The following is a 16,700-nucleotide window of genomic DNA, read 5'->3' as shown; positions in this document are numbered from 1 at the left end:
ACTAAAGGTTAGTTATAAATTATTATACTTTTTATATTAATTTTTTTTTAAAAATATATTGTTGAGAGTTTCAAAATATAAAATAAAATAATATGTCGTTTTAGAAACAAAAGTTTAACCTATGTTAATAAATTTATTTTTCAAAAAAATATAATATAATTTACGAATTTTAACACATTTTAATGATGGGTGATAATTTATTTAAATGAAACTATTTTAAAAATAAAATGTATTATTTAATTCATATAGTACTTCTATTTTAATATAATACATAATATAATTAAAATATATATAAAAATAGTATAGAATTTTATTTTCTTGTTTTATAATAAATTTTTAATTAACTTTGAATTATAAAGTTATATTAGTATTTACAAAATTACTTAAGTGTTATTTTATAAAAATATTTAGAAGGTTGGTAGGATTTTGTTAGATTCTTTCTCAACAGAATTTGTTATACTTAAAAATAAATTGATATTTATATTAGTTTTATTATTAATGTAAATAATTAAATATGTCATATTAAGTAATTTTTTAGATGGTCTTAGGGTCTGACTGGTTCAAACGCAGCGGTTGCGGTTGCGGCTGCGGACGTTTGCGGCTGCGGGTGGTTGCGGTTTCTAACGGTTTTAAGAGATTTGTACGACTGGTTCTGCGGTGAGAAATTGGTGCGTTTGCGGGATATTTATGACTGGTTAACTACCAAATACAACAGCGGTTAATAATAAATTAACAATATTTACATTTATATAATTATAAAAATATCAAAAATCATAATATTATAATAAATATGTAAATTATATTTTCAAAGTTATAGTTTTAAATTTTTTAAATTATAGAAAATATTTTTATTTTAAAATTTTATAATATTAATTAAAATATAATAGATATATTTTAGTATTTTCATAATTTCATTTTAAAAAATTTATTGAATATTTTTATTTTTGTATTTATATAGTTTTTTAAAAAAATTATCCTCCCGCAACCGCCCGCAACCGCAAACGCTAGCTGGAACCAGCTTTTGATTTTAAGAGGTTTGGTGCGGTTTGAAGCGATTTGTAGCGGTTTGTATGATTGTTTCGAAACGCTATCAACCGCTGCCAACCGCAAAAGCTGTGTTTGCGGGTTATAGCGGGGAAACCAATCAAGCTCTTAGTATGACTTATTAACGGTAGATAAAAAATAGGACTCTGTTTTAATAGATTAGAAGATTTGTTGAGTAACGTTTTTAAAATTCCGTAAAGGGGATGGAGAGGAGTTTTGTTTTTTCTGTATGAGATCCTCATAACGTTATACTTTAACTTATCTAAAAAAACCACTTGAAATGTACCATTCTTTTGCTTACCGTACTACAAAAACCACTTGAAATGTATTTCCAAAAAAATATAGGTTCACCTAGAGGCTAGAGAGGTTGGGGTAAATTAAAAAAAAAAAAACAAAAAGGTTCCTCAAAAGAAAAAGGGTTACGGACTCTATTTTCGGTTGGACCGGTCAGAATAAGGTTGAACCCGGTATTAAAATAAATAATCGGTTAATTACATCATAACCGAAACAATCTCAGAAATCAGATTCTCTTTCGTCTCCCTCGGAACCAAACCTCTTCTCTCCTCCGCCTTTCTTAAACCCTCAAAAACCCCCCCTTGTCTTATTGCGGAGAGAAAATGGCGATGGGGCGTCTTCTTCTTACGCCCAAACTGAATCCCCATTTCAGCATCAGAGGTGACAACAGAGAAACCCCCTTCTCCTCAATCCTTCTCATTTTAATCGATAACTTATAGTTTTTGTAAATTGAAATCTTTGTTTTACAGGTTTCCTACCTTTGACGAAGAGATGGTCTTCTTCTTCTTCCTCTTCCCTGGAGGATGGCCGGAGGAGTCTCGAGAGATTGCCGGATTCTAACAAGTGAATACTCTTCTTCTCTTCTCCTTTGAAGAACATAATATTGCCAAAAGTCTAATTCTTTTTGTTATCAAGTGAATACTAGTTTTAGATTTTAATACGAAGAATAATTAAATACCAAATTTGGAAATGGAGTTTTAACTTATATCCTCTTTCACTTGAGTGGCTTCACACCTTGGCAAACTACTTGGAGCTACCAAGTTTCTTATTTTTGTTTATCTTGAACATGTAGAGATATTGGCCAAAAGGGAATGCATTGGTACTCTTTTGGAGGCTTACTCACTAATCTGAAGCAAAAGATTATGGGGAACTTGCCCTTGCTCAACAAACCTCCATTTGAAGAAGGCTCGGTTCTGTCGAAACCACCCATGCTTTCTTCACTAGATGCGTCTGCTGTTGAAAAGGTAATCAGTTTGCAGAACGCTGCTGAGAACAAAAACAGTACCCCTCCGACTGCGAAAGAAGAAGAGTCTTTAGTCTCTGAAGATGATGCATCTCAAAGTGTTGCTATTTCTGGGAGGAGAGAAACCACAACATCTGTAGAGAAAGTGATGTTAGATAGTAATAGCTTAGACGGCTTGAAGCTTGCACAGGAGAAGGTGTTGGGTTTGTTACAAGCTGATAGAGTGGATAAAAAGGAATCACCTCAGAAGAAACTCTCCAACATGTTCATCAACCTGCATCCAGATAAGGAGGTTAAGCCTCGTCTCAGATCTGAGGCGTTGAGTAACAGTATTTCCAGATTGTCTACAAGAGAATCCTCTCGTGATGAGGGTGGTCCACACGTCCCTGTCCAGAAAACGAAGAATGTCATCAAGGAAAATGATCAAAAGAGCGGAGAACTAGTTGCTATTAGAGAAAGGAATCCTTTTGGAAGTTCTAGAGGAGCCGTTGTACCTGTGGCAGTGAGTAGAGACTCGAGCATCAAGAAGGTGATAGAGTACCTTCACGCTCCAACCAACAATGGCACGAAAAAGAGTTATCTTTTTTGTGTGACGGAAGAAGAAGAAGAATCCAAAGGATTGTGCAGCCAGGCCACCTTGGCTGCTGCTGCTACCAGTGCGAACCAAGAGTCAACGGAAAAGAGTTTGGACGCATTATCTATCAGAGAGCACTCTCCTAACAGAGTAGTATTGAGGTTTTTGCACGAAGGGTTTCAGAATAGTGACATCGTTGATTCATTTTCTGAGTTTGGAGCCGTTTTAGATTTTCAAGAAGTTCCATCTTTGGAAGGGTGTATTTACAAAGATGCTCTCGTCACTTTTGAGGTTTGTTACATTCTATCTTGAGAAACGGCTTACATTGTCTTCTTGTTTAAACGGTCTACTTAAAAGTGTGTGTGTTCTTTGGTTTTTGTAGACTAAATCAGCAGTCAAGAAGGCTCTCAAGAAAGGTGTTGTGATGTTGAAACATTCCAGTGCAATTGTTGAGGCAGTTTCTCAGGAAGACATGGTTGAAAAGATACGTATTCCGGATCTCATTGGCGATCCAGATGTGCCTGTTTCATTGGTGAAGGAACCAACCAGAACAGTTAAGATTCATCCACTAGATCAAAGTATAGGTTCGAATCAGATCAGAGAAGCGCTAAGGTTCTGTAAGAGTGACATATCTAAGATCATCTTTGGTTCATCGACAACAGCTGCTTTCATCGAGTTTGAGGTGCGGTTTTATTGTTAGCCAATCTGGTTATAGTACTCAAAACCAAAAATAAACCATTTCCTTTGTGGTTTGCAGACGGAAGATGGTAAAGAGAGAGCACTTGCAGCGCATTCAGTTGACGTACAGAACAAGCAACTGTTTATCTCTAGGATTGATATACCGAGGACAACCGTTGCAAGGATCTCGAACTTGTCAGGATCAATGACTGGTGACTTACGGAAACTGTGTATGCCTTATGGGCAGATCAAACAGATGTTTCACAGAGGAAAGGGTGTTGCAGATGTTCATTTCGATATCTCTGAGTGGCCAAACATGCTCACTATTCTCAACAGGTAATACCTGCACATTGCCTTTTTTTTTCTTTTAATAATGAGTGAAAGTTTTGAAGTTTTTGTTTTGGGTGTTGTTAATGATATAGCATGAATGGTAAAGAGAGAAACGGTAAGAAGTGGGTGGTTCGACCAGCAACGACAGTTATACCTCATGAGATTCTGAAGGTTTTGTGGGAAGACCCTCAAGGAATGAGGTATGTGAAAGGTTTGATTAAGGATATGGTGAGAGAGATTGAGCAGCCTTTAGATTCAGCTGCTTTATCTTCATTGTGCTCAGCTCTTGAAGATTAGAGGATAGAGAGCCATTGTTTTGGTTAAACATCAAGGAAAACTTAACCACGTAGAGAAAATTTCCAATCAATAGGATTTAATTTAAGAAGCTCTACACAAATCATTTAATATCAGCAAAAGAATTCTCTTGTGCTTCCAATACAGCTAACACTAATTATAAAATAATATCAAACTAGATTTTTAATTAATAAAATAATAAATATTTAGAACTGAGTTTTGGAAAATTATAAATAATATTTTGAAAATTGATATCTGTATAACTATTAGTTTCTTACCTTATAAAATACTCCCTCTGTTTTTAAAAGATGCATATTCTAGACTTTTCACATATATTAAGAAAACTCATTAAATATGCATTGTTTTTTGTGAATAACAATTTTTCATAACTTTTAGCCAATAAAAATTCAATAAACACCATTAATTTTTTTGAAACTTACAATTTTTCATAAAATCATACATTGAAAAAGTAAAAAATGTATCTTTTTGAAACAATCTTTTTTTCCAGAACATACATTTTTTAGAAACGGAGGGAGTATACATTTTATATCTTAGTCTTATTGTATTAACATTTTTTCATAGTATTACTTATTAGTTATGTTTTTTTTTGTAATGTATTGCATATTAATATGCTTTTAAGATTATTAATATAGAAGATATAAATAAATATAATTAATTAATACAATTAATAATATATCTATGATGTAATTTGATATATTTTAAAAATATTAGGTTTCTCATAAATGAAATAACCTTTTTTTAAAAGAAAGTTTGTCAAATAAACATTATTAATAGTGTTTAGATTATATTACTGAAAAAGCTAATGGGTCTCATTACAAGTGGAAGTTCTCTTGTATATATAAATAGTTAAATATCAGCAAAAATATACATATATCAACTCCAAACTCCATTTTAAACACTCTTATAGTTATACTACAATGACAGTATGGTTGACATGTGTGTTAGTCACTGGTATTGTAGTGTGCGTCATAGTGATCGTGTTTGCTTTCTTTAAAATGATGTTTTCCATGAAAAATGATAACGACGACGGCAAACTCGAAGCAATGCGTGAACGACAGGGGCAACAAAACAATCTTCTATTAGCAAATTTTATCGTTCCTTTTCTATAATCTTTATTTTCCTGAAATTTATGGTTATAGTTCGTTATCAATTATCTATAACCCAGTAACGGGTAAGAATATGACTATTGATGGATCAACTGATGTAATGATCTTTGGTTAAGAGCTTAAGAATAAAGACAATGACACTATCGAAGTTATATATGACCGTAAAGTATGTGGTTAAAACGTTAATACTGCAAAAAGCTGATAAAGTTTAAACTTAAAAGTTAAAACCAATATGCATTCGTATTAATTAGTATCTAATGAAACTATGACTATATGGTATTGTACCATGCAAGTGTACATGCCCTTGGTGTTTTTAATTTGTTTCAATATAATATCTCAAACAATTTCAGTATTTAGGTGGAAGTTCCGATCAACTTCCTAAATCTTATTAGGCATTTCCTGGAAACCAACGCATCTCTCGCGTTTGCCAGTAAAAACGACCGTAAGGTAACTCAGAGAACCTTAATATAGGACTGAAGAAAACCACCAAAATAAGGGTAAATCTTCTGGTTATCCGTTGACTTACAACTTATACATCCAATAATCATCCGCCATGTGTCTAATAGGCATGTGTAGAAAAAAGAAATAGACAAGAAATAGAGAAAGAGCCTTTGGGCACATTTTGAAGTTTCACTTTTTTTTTCCTTGCGTTACCTTCCTCTTCAGCTAGCTGACACATAACAAAACACGAAACAAGAAAATAACAAAAGAATTAGAGAAAAGCCTTTTGATTTTATTTTTTATTGAAACAATTTGGAAACACACATTTCGTTCTAAAGTTTGTAGCCAGGTATTTAATTTAAACTTATATAGTCCTTTGTTTTCGTTACGCAAGTAATGCTTTGTATTGTTTTTTTTGTTCTTAGTTGTTTATATATTCCTCTTATATTTGCAGAAACTCATAGCTCTTGGAAATCTTTATGATTCGAATTCTTTGTTAATAGAGTTTTATCTCCTCTCATAACATGTAAGTTCATTTTATCGATTTCTTATGCTTTTTCTTTTATAGTAGGATTTACCCGGAAATTTTTTTGCACCGATCTCTGCATTATATATGTGTAACATCATGTTATTAACATGGATAGAAGCAGAATCTCTATTAAAAAAACGATTTATGAAAAAGTTTTTGATTGCTTCACGCGCAATTTTGGTATGCATATGCAAGTTGAAGGTAACCTCACCAATGAAGGGTTTCTTAAAAGGGTTGAGGTACATTGCTCGTATCTTCGGTGAGTTCATTTATTAATTTATTAATATATGTGTATGTAATTATGTATGGTTACAAATGGATCAGAATCTCAAAGATTATAAAAATGGTTGCATGCAGAAGATGAGAAGGAACCAGAGATACAGATTGGAAACCCGACCGATGTCAAACATGTTGCTCATATAGGATGGGAAGGGCCCTCTGCTACGACCCCAAGCTGGGTACATATTACCTCTTACACTATCTACGTTTAGACATTTTGGTCGTAGATGAGCTCATATTTTTTCATGGGGATTCTTCAGATGCATGAGTATAAGTCTCCAGAGGAGTCAAAAGGAAATTCCAACAAGAAAGAGAAGCAAAGGAACAAGGGGAGACGTAAATCATCTACAAACACAAACAACTCACCTTCAGAGTCTCCATCGAGAGTGGGAGGATCAGCTAGGCCATCAAAACGCAGCACGGGTAAGCAGAGAGAGCAGAGCACGGGTGAAGGGTCAGAGTCAGGTACAGGGATAGACTTACCTCAACAGAATGATCAGTCCTTGGGACAGAAAAAATCGAGGCAGAAACGGTCGAAAGGTGGAGGAGGACGAGGCGGCGAACCTTCTCAGTCTACTGGACCTGCAAAGTCAAAAGAAACAGATATATCCGTGCGGGCGGTTTTACCTTGTGTGGGTCTTGGAAGTTCTACCGGAAGATGAGAGGTGAGAAAAGGAGAGTTTTTCTTGATCAAGTTTAGACTAGAGTGGTGCTTTTGTTTTTCTTCTCATCATCTACATACCTTTTCCTTTTCTGATCTCCATTTTGTTGGAGTTGCATTTGTATAACAAGACCAATGTTTTTTATCAAGTGAGTTACGAGAAAAGAGAACCCTATGATGATTATGAATCAGGATGTGTAACTTATGCTTTTTGCTTAATGATTTTGGTTGGTCTATAGAATATTCCATCACCTTTCTATTGTGTTTGATTGAATTCTTGAAATGATTTAAATCTTGTTATACTAGTAATATATCATATTCGTTTGACTGAGCATAGTCGGTTTTTGAGGAGTATAAAAAACAAGTTGTAAAAGTTGAAATTTATTCATTCAAACAATCAATAAATAAGATTCTAGTTTTTTTTTCTGAGGTTAGTTCACAGATTTACTCAACAAAAAATGTTATTCTATTAGTATAGACTTGAGTCTAACATCTACTCCCTCCGTTTTTTTTATTGTTGTTTTAGACTTAGACACACAAGTTAACAATATATTTAATTTTGAATAATTTCAAAATAAAAACAAAATAACTAATACATCTAACCACATTTTAAACAATACTCCCTCTGTTTTTAAAAGATGCATATTCTAGACTTTCCACATATATTAAGAAAACTCATTAATTATGCATTGTTTTTTGTGAATAACAATTTTTCATAAATTTTAGCCAATAGAAATTCAATAAACACCATTAATTTTTTTGAAACTTATAATTTTTCATAAAATCATACATTGAAAAGGTAAAAAATGTATCTTTTTGAAACAAATTTTTTTTCCAGAACATACATCTTTTAGAAACAGAGGGAGTAGAAAATAGATTAGAATATAAAATTAAAATTTACAATAAAATTATAAAACGACACATATTTTGAAACGAAATTTTTTACTCTGGAACGATAATTAAAATGATACGGATGGAGTATTCTGATAACTGTACGAGTATGTTAAATCTAACAATACTTTTGGACATGTTTTAACATATTTTGCATGTTTTTTTGTCATATAGTATTTTGCATTTATGGATTTTTTTTTCCGATTTTGTATTGTTTCCCGTAACAAAGAAAAACAAAAACGATACAAAAAATAAGGAATAAATATCTTATACATGACATTAGAAGATTGATCTAGAATAAAATGCACATGGCTTTAAACGATTCATTAGAACTTTCAAAATGACATTGCTTGGCCTCTCCGATGACGTTTTTGGACGGTCGCAGTTTCTGTGTGACTGTTACGTTCCTAATAAATGTTCGGTTCGTTGATGCGGGTGCATGGCCCTAGCGTGGCTGTCTGATTATGTTGGTGGATACTCAGAAAGTTTATGTGAGCTGTTTTTGGTCGGATCTCATTTTTAAGAGCATATTTATCGGGGAAGCCAAAATTACCAAATTTTGACTCTCGTTTTAATATGTTCTTCCTTTTGCGGCAAGTGGTAAGTGTGAAATAAGCTGATGCTTCTGATCAGCGGTTTTGCTTGTTGGATCGGTTTCGGCTAGATAGATCGAGTTGTTGTTTATGTTTTATTTTTTTTCATCTGCTTCTTGTCTCTATTGTATTTTTGTTAAAAATTTGAAAAGCTTGGTAATAATATCTTTACATTTTATCAAAAAAATGATATTGCTGCATTTGACTCAAACATTTATATTTTAGATTAAAATCATTATTGTAAGATATTTTATGTAATGCGTCCGTCTGATGTTCACGTTTAGCTAGATGCAAGTCACCGTAGAGTCGTAGACTTACCCATGATGAAACACATTTTTGGTTCTAAAATGATAGTTGTTGAAAAAAAGGTTCTAAAATGATAAACAATTCCATCCCATTCATCTCATCCCTTAGTGGATTTAGGCGGGTCAACCCAACCCCGTTAAACTGGCCCTCAGAATATGCATCCGTGAGTTTTATGATTGATCTGCGAGCACTTAGAACATGATTAATAGGAATTCTAAATTTAAGAATCGGTTATTAACTTTTTTATTTAAAAGTTAAAAGATAGTTTCTTCTATTCCGTTAAGAACTCTATCCTAAAAACTCCATTAATCATGATCTTGCCTTTAACTATTCTTGATTAGTTCCCGGTTTATGTGAAACCCGCAACAAATGCGTACCTCCTACTTGACACCCCATGTAAAGCCGAAAGTCGTTATAATATATATGGGCCTTGAAGTTACTGGAGGCCCAAAGTCACCGTTTTACATTTTAAGGTTTTAGGGTTTCTGAAAAGTTTACTATAAATTCTGTTTCTTTAACCTTATCCTTCGTTGGCTAGCAGACGACGGCACACGCGCTTCACCGGAGATTTCAGAGGAGCGAAAATGGTAACGTTTTCTTCCCTTTCGATTTGATTTGATTTGATTTTATATTAGCTGAGGAACTCGCTTAGGTTTCTAATAAGTTCGGATTAAGTCTTGTGAGGAAGAATTAAACATGGTAGATAGATTGTTTTTTTTTTCAGACCTAATAGTTTGAGTTTATCTCTCTGACAAAACTATTTCAAGATGCTTTTGTCGTGAAATAGTTATTGCTAGTTTCTTTCTTTGCTGTCTTGGTTTTTGAACGTTGAATTTTTTTCTATTTTTTGGTTCTATTTCAGTTGACTTTGATAGAAAGATCTTCATTTCTTAAAAAGTTTTGTATTGACCTCATATGTCTTTTGATTTTGTATGTGTCGAAATGATTTCCTGTGCTCAGTTGGGCTGAAGATGTTTTTTTTTTTTGTGTTTGTGTGATTGAAAGGTGAACATTCCCAAGACAAAGAAAACTTACTGCAAGAACAAGGAATGCAAGAAACATACCTTGCACAAGGTTACCCAATACAAGAAGGGTAAAGACAGTCTTGCTGCTCAAGGAAAGCGTCGTTATGACCGTAAGCAATCTGGTTATGGTGGTCAGACCAAGCCTGTCTTCCACAAGAAGGTACACACTAATCTCTTTTTCTCACAGATTGTTAGTTAAATTAAATGACTAAGTATTAGCTATCCTTAACTCTAATGTAGGGAACTATTTAGCTTGTATTATTAGCTCCTGAACTGATCTTTGGCTCTGTACCTTTCTCTAACTCTTTAGTTTAAGACGTAAGTGAGAGTCAAAACACACCCAATAGAATCAATTTTTTTGGGCTGAGACTGATTCCTGTATTATAATTGAACAGGCTAAGACCACGAAGAAGATTGTCTTGAGGCTTCAGTGCCAAACCTGCAAGCACTTCTCTCAGCACTCGATCAAGGTAATAACCAACTGTACTTCATACATCAATTCCTATTTTACCAGATTTGAGACTTGGTAGTTGTTCTTACATGGTGTCGATCCTTTTTCTCTTTGATTCTTCAGAGGTGCAAGCATTTTGAAATCGGTGGAGACAAGAAGGGCAAGGGAACATCACTTTTCTAAGCTGGTCTCGTCTTGAGCTTTTTACAAGTTTTGTACTTCGTTGGATCTTGATTTCATCTGTTTTAGCTCTCGTATAAGATTGTTTCTCATCCTTGCTTGTTGACTCTAATACTTTGTATCATCAAGATATGGTTTTTCTTTTTATCATTGCACTCATCAGTCAGTACAATCAAAGTAAAACTTACAGTACAGTTTTTAATCGATGATTTCAGTACACAAGACATGATACTCATTTCATTGTAAAGTACTTCCATTTGTACTAAACTCATGTGCTGGTTGTAGCAGAACATAAATTAATCAAAAACCCCATTGAACTTAAACAAAATTGTCTAATTTTAGCTTTAAGTTAATTCAATGCAGTTTTGGTTTCACTAAGCATGACTGACATTCACTTCATTATAAAATACTTCTATAATCAACGTTCAAACGATGTGTACAAAACTCATAGGGGTCATAAGGCTGCTGCAACAAGCAGAAAGTGCTTGGATCTTTACATGTCAAACCTCCTTTTGAATTAAGCAATGACAAAGACCCTAAGTTCACCTCTATCCCCACGAGTTATGCGCATGTTCTCATCAACATAGGTGACTTCAAAATCTCCAGTTCCAGGGTTAGACGGTGGCCTGAAACTATCGGGAAGCCTCGGGATCTCAAACGGAGGAATCTGCGCTAAGTTTCCCGATGTCTTCACAGTTGTTTTCTCAAATGTGATCTTGATCTTGCAAGTACCTGTTCTCCCATCAAGAGTCTTAACACATCACTAATCTACTATATACAATGCAAGTAAACATAAAGCCAGAGAGGAAGGAAGACACAAACCTAAGAGTTCGAATTTGTGTGCCAGTGTTGCAGTGGCTTCCAGAGGAGGAAACGGCCAAGGAGCTCCTAACTCCACTTCGGCAATGTTATCGAAATCTTTGCTAAACACATCAATCCTCTGAAACACCTACAGTTTTCAATAGAGACTATATGTATTACAAAAAAAAACTCTCTTTCTACTCAAGGAAGGTGAGATTACCAAAAAGCTAGAGTCTTTGCTCATCAGAACTCAAGCTTCAACCAAAAGTACTAATGATAGATCAGGCAATCCACAAAAGCTCCTAAGTAATAAAAAAACATGGCTTTCTACTCGAGGCAGGTGACATAAACAAAAAGCTAGAGTCTTGGCTCATGATGATAGACTCAAAGAGCATAATACCTGGCCAAGAGTGACGGGAATCAAGCGACCAGTGGGGAGTCCAGGACGGCTACCACCCAAAGAGCGAGAAGAGAAGGCGCTGCTATACAGCAGCCTCCACTTCCCTTGAAGTTTGTCAAGATCATTGGTTAGATCCACAGGCCCACCAGCGGCTTCAAGTAGTTTAGCAGCGGCCTCAGCTCTTTGTAGATCATCTACACTCGCCACAAGTCCTCTGTTCAAACCTGAAACCACGCTCTGCCACACCACAAAAACCACACATCAGATTCTTCCAATCTAAAGATTACGTCTTCTTTGACTCACCAGTAATTTGAGTTTCAGCGATTCGATTCCCTCCTTATCTCCCGATGTCTCCGGTTCGCGAAAGGACACCTCGCCGACGGTTGAGTTCACGACGAGGCTTCTCCTCTCAGGTATTGTGAAGCTCAAACGAGACGATCTGGGGGTAGCGATGAGCACCGGCGAGGAGGAGATCGAGCGTCTGACGGAGCCGCATGACGGAGGAGAGCGGTTGTTGGAGAGACGCGCTGGTGAGGAGAGAGCAGAAGAAGCCGCCATGGGAGAAAAGTTTCTAGAGGAGGAAGAAGCATCTATACAAAAGAATCTCTCTTTGGCTTCTCGTTTATTATTATTAGTTTGTGATTTGCGAAGCGACACGAGTGGAGCGCGCAAGCTGTCACGTTTTCTATGTACGTGTGTGTGTATCTACAAAATGGTATCCGACTCGCATTCACATTACATTCTTGGAAACGTTCGCTTTTGTTTAGCACTCTCTCATTTACTTTCTTTTGGATTTATCTTATTATTTTCTGTGTACTGTTTTCTCTCTTACAAAAAAAAATAACGCAAAAAAAGATAACGAATCGCGTTCTTACATTCCGGCGGTGACACGTCTTCGATGTCATTCGGAATAATCTTCGGCGTTTTCCTTATTATCTTATGTCTCCGGCGGCTGTTAGCAAACATCTGGGCTTCTTTTCTGGCATCGGTGACGACATATCGGATTCAGACTTTGACGAGTCTTTTCATTCCTATAAAGAGTCGGTTAACTTTGACTCTGACGTCATCACCTCCCTCTTCAGTGAAGACGGCTGACTTTTGATTATGTTGTTAGTGTTTATGATCTGAGAAAGAAGATGAAGTTGTAACAAATTTTTCTCATTTTTGTTAATCGTAAAAGTAAAAGTGTATACATCAAGCTTGTATAGTGAGCTTGTCACTGGTTTACAAGAAATAATAAATCTGAGACTAAACTACATTAAACTGATATTGTTTACACTAATATTCTCTCTCGAGATGGCAAATATATAGACTTTAAAGCCATCTTGCCCACCAATGAGTAGAACTGAGGAGAGAAGAAAGCTTTAGTGAAAATGTTAGCCACTTGATTGTTGATGCGAACATGAAGAAGCTTGATGATGCTTCGGATAACACGTTCTCTAACTTGATGACAGTTGAGTTCAATATGCTTCGTGCGCTCGTGAAAAACCGGATTGCTAGCAATGTGTATAGCAGCCGTTGAATCACAATAGAACGCCAACGAACCATGTTGAGGGATTGAAGTTCTGCCAACAATTTACGCAACCAAATGACTTCGCGTGAACCATACTCCATCGCTCCGTACTCTGCAGAAGAATGAGATACAATCTGCTGTTTCTTAGCCTTCCAAAATATCAAGGCGTTACCAAGAAACATGTAGTATCCAGAGGTGAGGCGACGAGAGTCTAAGCAAGAAGCCCAATCTACATCTGAAAAAGCCTTGAGAATCAAGTCAGACTCAACAGAGTAAAAGAGACAAGTCCAATAGTGCCTTTCATGTAATGAAGAACTTTTAGAGCCACTTGATGATGAGACTTCTTTGGAGCCGATGTGAATTGACAAAGTTTGTTCACAGCAAAAGTGATGCCCGGTCTTGTGATTGTCAAATACATCAAGCGTCCAACCAACCTTCTATAAGCAGCAGGGTTTTCAAGGAAAAGTATTTTGGAATCCATAGAGAGTGTAGCATTCAGATCCATTGGAACAAGAGAAGGTTTAGATGCCAAGAGCCATGTGTCTTCCAATAATCCCAATGTGTATTTGCGTTGACAAACAAAGATGCCTCTGTCAGAGCGTGCGACTTCAAGATCAAGAAAATACTTCAAAGCACCAAGGTCACGAAGCTTAAATGCAGCACTCAAATCAAATTTCAACTAATCAACATCTTTATCATCATTGCTCGCAATAATTATGTCGTCAACATAAACCAAAACAACTGTATACACGCCTTGAAGATTACAAATAAACAAGGTATGATCAGCATTAGACTGCATGAATTCACGATCAAGGAGTGTGCCACTAAATTTTAGAAACCACTGTCTTGAAGCTTGCCTTAACCCATAGAAGGACTTTTGTAATCTGCATACTGCATTAGGTGGCAAATGTTCCCCCTTCTTTGGTGTATAACCTGGAGGTAATGTCATGTAGATCTCTTCATCTAAATCTCAATTTAAGAAGGCGTTAAAAATATCCAATTGTGTAAGACTCCACTTCTTTGCAGCAGATACAGAAAGGAGAGTCTTAACAATGGTCATTTTCGCAATTGGTGAAAAGGTTTCAGCAAAATCAATACTCTCTTCTTGCGTGTAGTCTTTAGCCACTAGACGAGCCTTGTACCTCTCTTTGTTCCATCAGGATTGATCTTGATTTTGTAGACCCATTTGCATCTAATGGCATGCTTTCCTGGGGGTAGAGAACAAACCGTCCAAGTGTATGTGCTTTTCAATGCTATAAGTTCCTCATTCATAGCTTTCAACCACTCTTCAAAGCGTTTGGCTTGAGTAAAACTTGTAGGTTCCAAATTTAAAGCAATATCACATATATATGTTTTGTATTTTTCAGATAAACTGTATTAGGATAGTACAAGAGTTGATACATAATCTCAATATCACTTTTAGCTATATTGCAATAGTAGTCCTGAAGATGTGGTGGAAGCTTAGAGATCCTCTTGCCTTCAGCAACATGTTTGCCTTCAACTTTATCAGTACTAGAAGAGTCTGCTTCAGCAACACGTTTTCCCTCAACTTTATCAGAATTAGAAGATCCCTCTGATACTAACTGTTCAACATTCTCTATTAGTGAATCATGAATAACTTCCGGGGATAGAGAAGAAGCATAAGTATGTTTTGTGATATTCTTTGTTTCTGGAACAAACGAGAAAATATCGTCATGTGTGTCAGTTGTGGTCTTTGCAAACGGAAAGATATCTTCATGAAATGTGGCATTCCGAGAGATATGGACCTTATTAGATTCCAAATCCAAGAGCTTGTAACCTTTGTAGCCTGAAGGATACCCGAAAACACACACGGTTTGGAACAAGGCTGAAATTTGTGTCTATTCTTTGGTGAGGTTGAACAATAAGCGAGACAACCAAACACCTTGAGGCCATCATAATCAACTTTCTTCTTCGTTAGTACTTCATATGGAGACTTATCTTGAAGATGAAGAGTAGGAAGTCTGTTGATGATGAATACTGCAGTGATAATACAGTCATTCCAAAGCTCAAGTGGAGTGTGAGACTGGAACATCAAGCACCCACAACCTTTAATATGTGTTGATGTTTCCTCTCCACCACTGAGTTTTGTTCTAGAGTTTCTGGACATGAATGATAGGCCACAATGCCTTTCTTCTTATAGATATCAACAAACTTCAACTCATGAGTGTTATCTGATTGTACTGCCTTGATAAAAGTCTTGTATTGTGTTTCAATCATTTGAATGAACTCGGGAAACACTGACAAAACCTCATCCTTAGTGCAAAGAAGTTATACCCAAGTCACACGTGTGTGATCATCAACAATGGTCAGAAAGTATCTGAATCCCTCCGCTGTAGACACAAAAAACGGTCCCCATATGTCTATGTGAACGAGATCAAAGGCATTGTCGTATGTATGATTCTTAGATTGATACAAGAGACGTTTTTGTTTTGCAAGTGGACATATGGCGCAGTGAAAATTTTTTTTATTCCTTTTTTTGTAGCCAAGATCATCTATAACAGAGTTTGTTTTTGAAACAAATGGATGACCTAAACGATTGTGCAACAAGTTGGCATCAATCATAACGTTTGAATAAGAAGAAAACAGTTGTCGAAGTATCTCTGATCCTGCTATATCCACTGCATCCAGCACATATAAGTTGGGGATCTGATCACCTCTCCCAATCATCAATCCCCTGATATGATCTTGTATCATACAAGCATCCGAATCAAACAGAACTCTATAACCCAAATATTTAGTGAGCTGGCTTACGCTCATGAGATTCGAGATGATGCCTGTCAAAGTTTATGTTAGTAACTTGTTAATACTGTCATGCAATAACATTATTTTTTGACAGATCGATCAAGAGAAGCAAAGAAAAATTAAAGGTAAATCACCTAAAATACATTAGGGGGGGTATTCAATTGAGAGTTTTAGGTGATTTATGTCAAAAGGACAAATCCACTGTTATTGAAACATGAATTTAAAAAACTTATTTAAAATCTAGTGTTATTGAACTTGACATTTTATAAAGTACTCTTCCACTGTTTTTTAAAATATTTTAAGTCGTGGAGTTTTAAAGTTTTTAAGTGATTTTAGAGTGTTTGGGTGGAGTTTCTTAGTTAAAAAAATTAAAACTCAAATCTCATGGTTTTAGGTGATATTCTAAAATGGTTTAACAAAAATCATTTTATTCTCTGCAATTCTTTAAAATCATCTAAAACCTCGTTAAAAATCAAATCACCTCAAATTTTAAATTGAATTCACCCCCTAAAATATGTTTTTTTTTAAAGGAGCACATACAAATAAAATGACTAAAATATGT

General features: G+C 35.4%; 5 protein-coding genes across 12 annotated transcripts; 3 read left to right on the top strand and 2 right to left on the bottom strand.

The window, feature by feature from the left end:
* Positions 1-1,038: 1,038 nt before the first annotated feature.
* LOC103828748 lies at positions 1,039-4,313 on the top strand. The gene is made up of 6 exons (XM_009104377.3): positions 1,039-1,719; positions 1,809-1,902; positions 2,132-3,167; positions 3,259-3,558; positions 3,634-3,890; positions 3,977-4,313. Exons 1-6 carry the CDS (start codon positions 1,662-1,664, stop codon positions 4,179-4,181), a joined length of 1,950 nt encoding a protein of 649 aa, XP_009102625.1. The 5' UTR covers positions 1,039-1,661; the 3' UTR covers positions 4,182-4,313.
* LOC103828746 (CRIB domain-containing protein RIC5) lies at positions 4,002-7,420 on the top strand. Of its 8 annotated transcripts, none has more exons than XM_033275064.1 (5): positions 4,002-4,084; positions 6,201-6,272; positions 6,471-6,534; positions 6,633-6,733; positions 6,815-7,420. In XM_033275064.1, the coding sequence occupies exons 3-5, from the start codon at positions 6,489-6,491 to the stop codon at positions 7,214-7,216; spliced, it is 549 nt and encodes a 182-aa protein (XP_033130955.1). In that variant the 5' UTR covers positions 4,002-4,084; positions 6,201-6,272; positions 6,471-6,488; the 3' UTR covers positions 7,217-7,420. The 8 variants fall into 8 exon arrangements, with proteins under 8 accessions (XP_033130955.1, XP_033130952.1, XP_033130957.1 ...); XM_033275061.1 differs by lacking the exon at positions 4,002-4,084 and adding an exon at positions 5,034-5,802 and having other exon boundaries at positions 6,391-6,534; XM_033275066.1 differs by lacking the exon at positions 4,002-4,084 and adding an exon at positions 5,055-5,802 and having other exon boundaries at positions 6,477-6,534.
* A 2,029-nt stretch (positions 7,421-9,449) lies between these two features.
* LOC103828745 (60S ribosomal protein L36a) lies at positions 9,450-10,811 on the top strand. Its single transcript, XM_009104375.3, has 4 exons — positions 9,450-9,592; positions 10,011-10,190; positions 10,426-10,500; positions 10,605-10,811. Exons 1-4 carry the CDS (start codon positions 9,590-9,592, stop codon positions 10,662-10,664), a joined length of 318 nt encoding a protein of 105 aa, XP_009102623.1. The 5' UTR covers positions 9,450-9,589; the 3' UTR covers positions 10,665-10,811.
* Positions 10,812-11,029: 218 nt separating this feature from the next.
* Positions 11,030-12,505, bottom strand: LOC103828744 (plastid-lipid-associated protein 6, chloroplastic). Its single transcript, XM_009104374.3, has 4 exons — positions 12,166-12,505; positions 11,863-12,099; positions 11,484-11,610; positions 11,030-11,393 (listed from the first exon to the last, which is right to left on the bottom strand). The coding sequence occupies exons 1-4, from the start codon at positions 12,418-12,420 to the stop codon at positions 11,179-11,181; spliced, it is 834 nt and encodes a 277-aa protein (XP_009102622.1). The 5' UTR covers positions 12,421-12,505; the 3' UTR covers positions 11,030-11,178.
* A 671-nt stretch (positions 12,506-13,176) lies between these two features.
* LOC103828882 lies at positions 13,177-15,503 on the bottom strand. The gene is made up of 6 exons (XM_009104521.1): positions 15,272-15,503; positions 14,765-15,182; positions 14,518-14,687; positions 14,268-14,338; positions 13,692-14,024; positions 13,177-13,620 (listed from the first exon to the last, which is right to left on the bottom strand). The coding sequence occupies exons 1-6, from the start codon at positions 15,501-15,503 to the stop codon at positions 13,177-13,179; spliced, it is 1,668 nt and encodes a 555-aa protein (XP_009102769.1).
* Between the last annotated feature and the right edge of the window lie 1,197 nt (positions 15,504-16,700).

Source organism: Brassica rapa, chromosome A07 (assembly GCF_000309985.2).
Source record: "Brassica rapa cultivar Chiifu-401-42 chromosome A07, CAAS_Brap_v3.01, whole genome shotgun sequence".
NCBI lineage: Eukaryota > Viridiplantae > Streptophyta > Magnoliopsida > Brassicales > Brassicaceae > Brassica > Brassica rapa.
The sequence above is the reverse complement of the archived record's forward strand: the minus strand, read 5'-3'. Positions and strand labels throughout refer to the sequence as shown.

Bases quoted from the DNA above. Each gene is read 5' to 3' on its own strand.
- LOC103828746 (XM_033275059.1), top strand. From the start codon at position 6,372: ATGTTATTAACATGGATAGAAGCAGAATCTCTATTAAAAAAACGATTT. The intron at 6,535-6,632 runs GTGAGTTCATTT...GGTTGCATGCAG, and splicing joins GTACATTGCTCGTATCTTCG to AAGATGAGAAGGAACCAGAG. The intron at 6,734-6,814 runs GTACATATTACC...GGGATTCTTCAG, and splicing joins CTGCTACGACCCCAAGCTGG to ATGCATGAGTATAAGTCTCC.
- LOC103828748 (XM_009104377.3), top strand. From the start codon at position 1,662: ATGGCGATGGGGCGTCTTCTTCTTACGCCCAAACTGAATCCCCATTTC. The intron at 3,559-3,633 runs GTGCGGTTTTAT...TGTGGTTTGCAG, and splicing joins CTGCTTTCATCGAGTTTGAG to ACGGAAGATGGTAAAGAGAG. The intron at 3,891-3,976 runs GTAATACCTGCA...TTAATGATATAG, and splicing joins ATGCTCACTATTCTCAACAG to CATGAATGGTAAAGAGAGAA.
- LOC103828745 (XM_009104375.3), top strand. The intron at 10,191-10,425 runs GTACACACTAAT...ATAATTGAACAG, and splicing joins AGCCTGTCTTCCACAAGAAG to GCTAAGACCACGAAGAAGAT. The intron at 10,501-10,604 runs GTAATAACCAAC...TTGATTCTTCAG, and splicing joins TCTCTCAGCACTCGATCAAG to AGGTGCAAGCATTTTGAAAT.
- LOC103828882 (XM_009104521.1), bottom strand. From the start codon at position 15,503: ATGTCCAGAAACTCTAGAACAAAACTCAGTGGTGGAGAGGAAACATCA. The intron at 14,339-14,517 runs GTACAAGGCTCG...ATTGAGATTTAG, and splicing joins TCCTGATGGAACAAAGAGAG to ATGAAGAGATCTACATGACA. The intron at 14,025-14,267 runs GTATGCAGATTA...GCTGCATTTAAG, and splicing joins AACATTTGCCACCTAATGCA to CTTCGTGACCTTGGTGCTTT.
- LOC103828744 (XM_009104374.3), bottom strand. From the start codon at position 12,420: ATGGCGGCTTCTTCTGCTCTCTCCTCACCAGCGCGTCTCTCCAACAAC. The intron at 12,100-12,165 runs GTGAGTCAAAGA...GTGGTGTGGCAG, and splicing joins CGCTGAAACTCAAATTACTG to AGCGTGGTTTCAGGTTTGAA. The intron at 11,394-11,483 runs GTTTGTGTCTTC...ATGGGAGAACAG, and splicing joins ACACAAATTCGAACTCTTAG to GTACTTGCAAGATCAAGATC.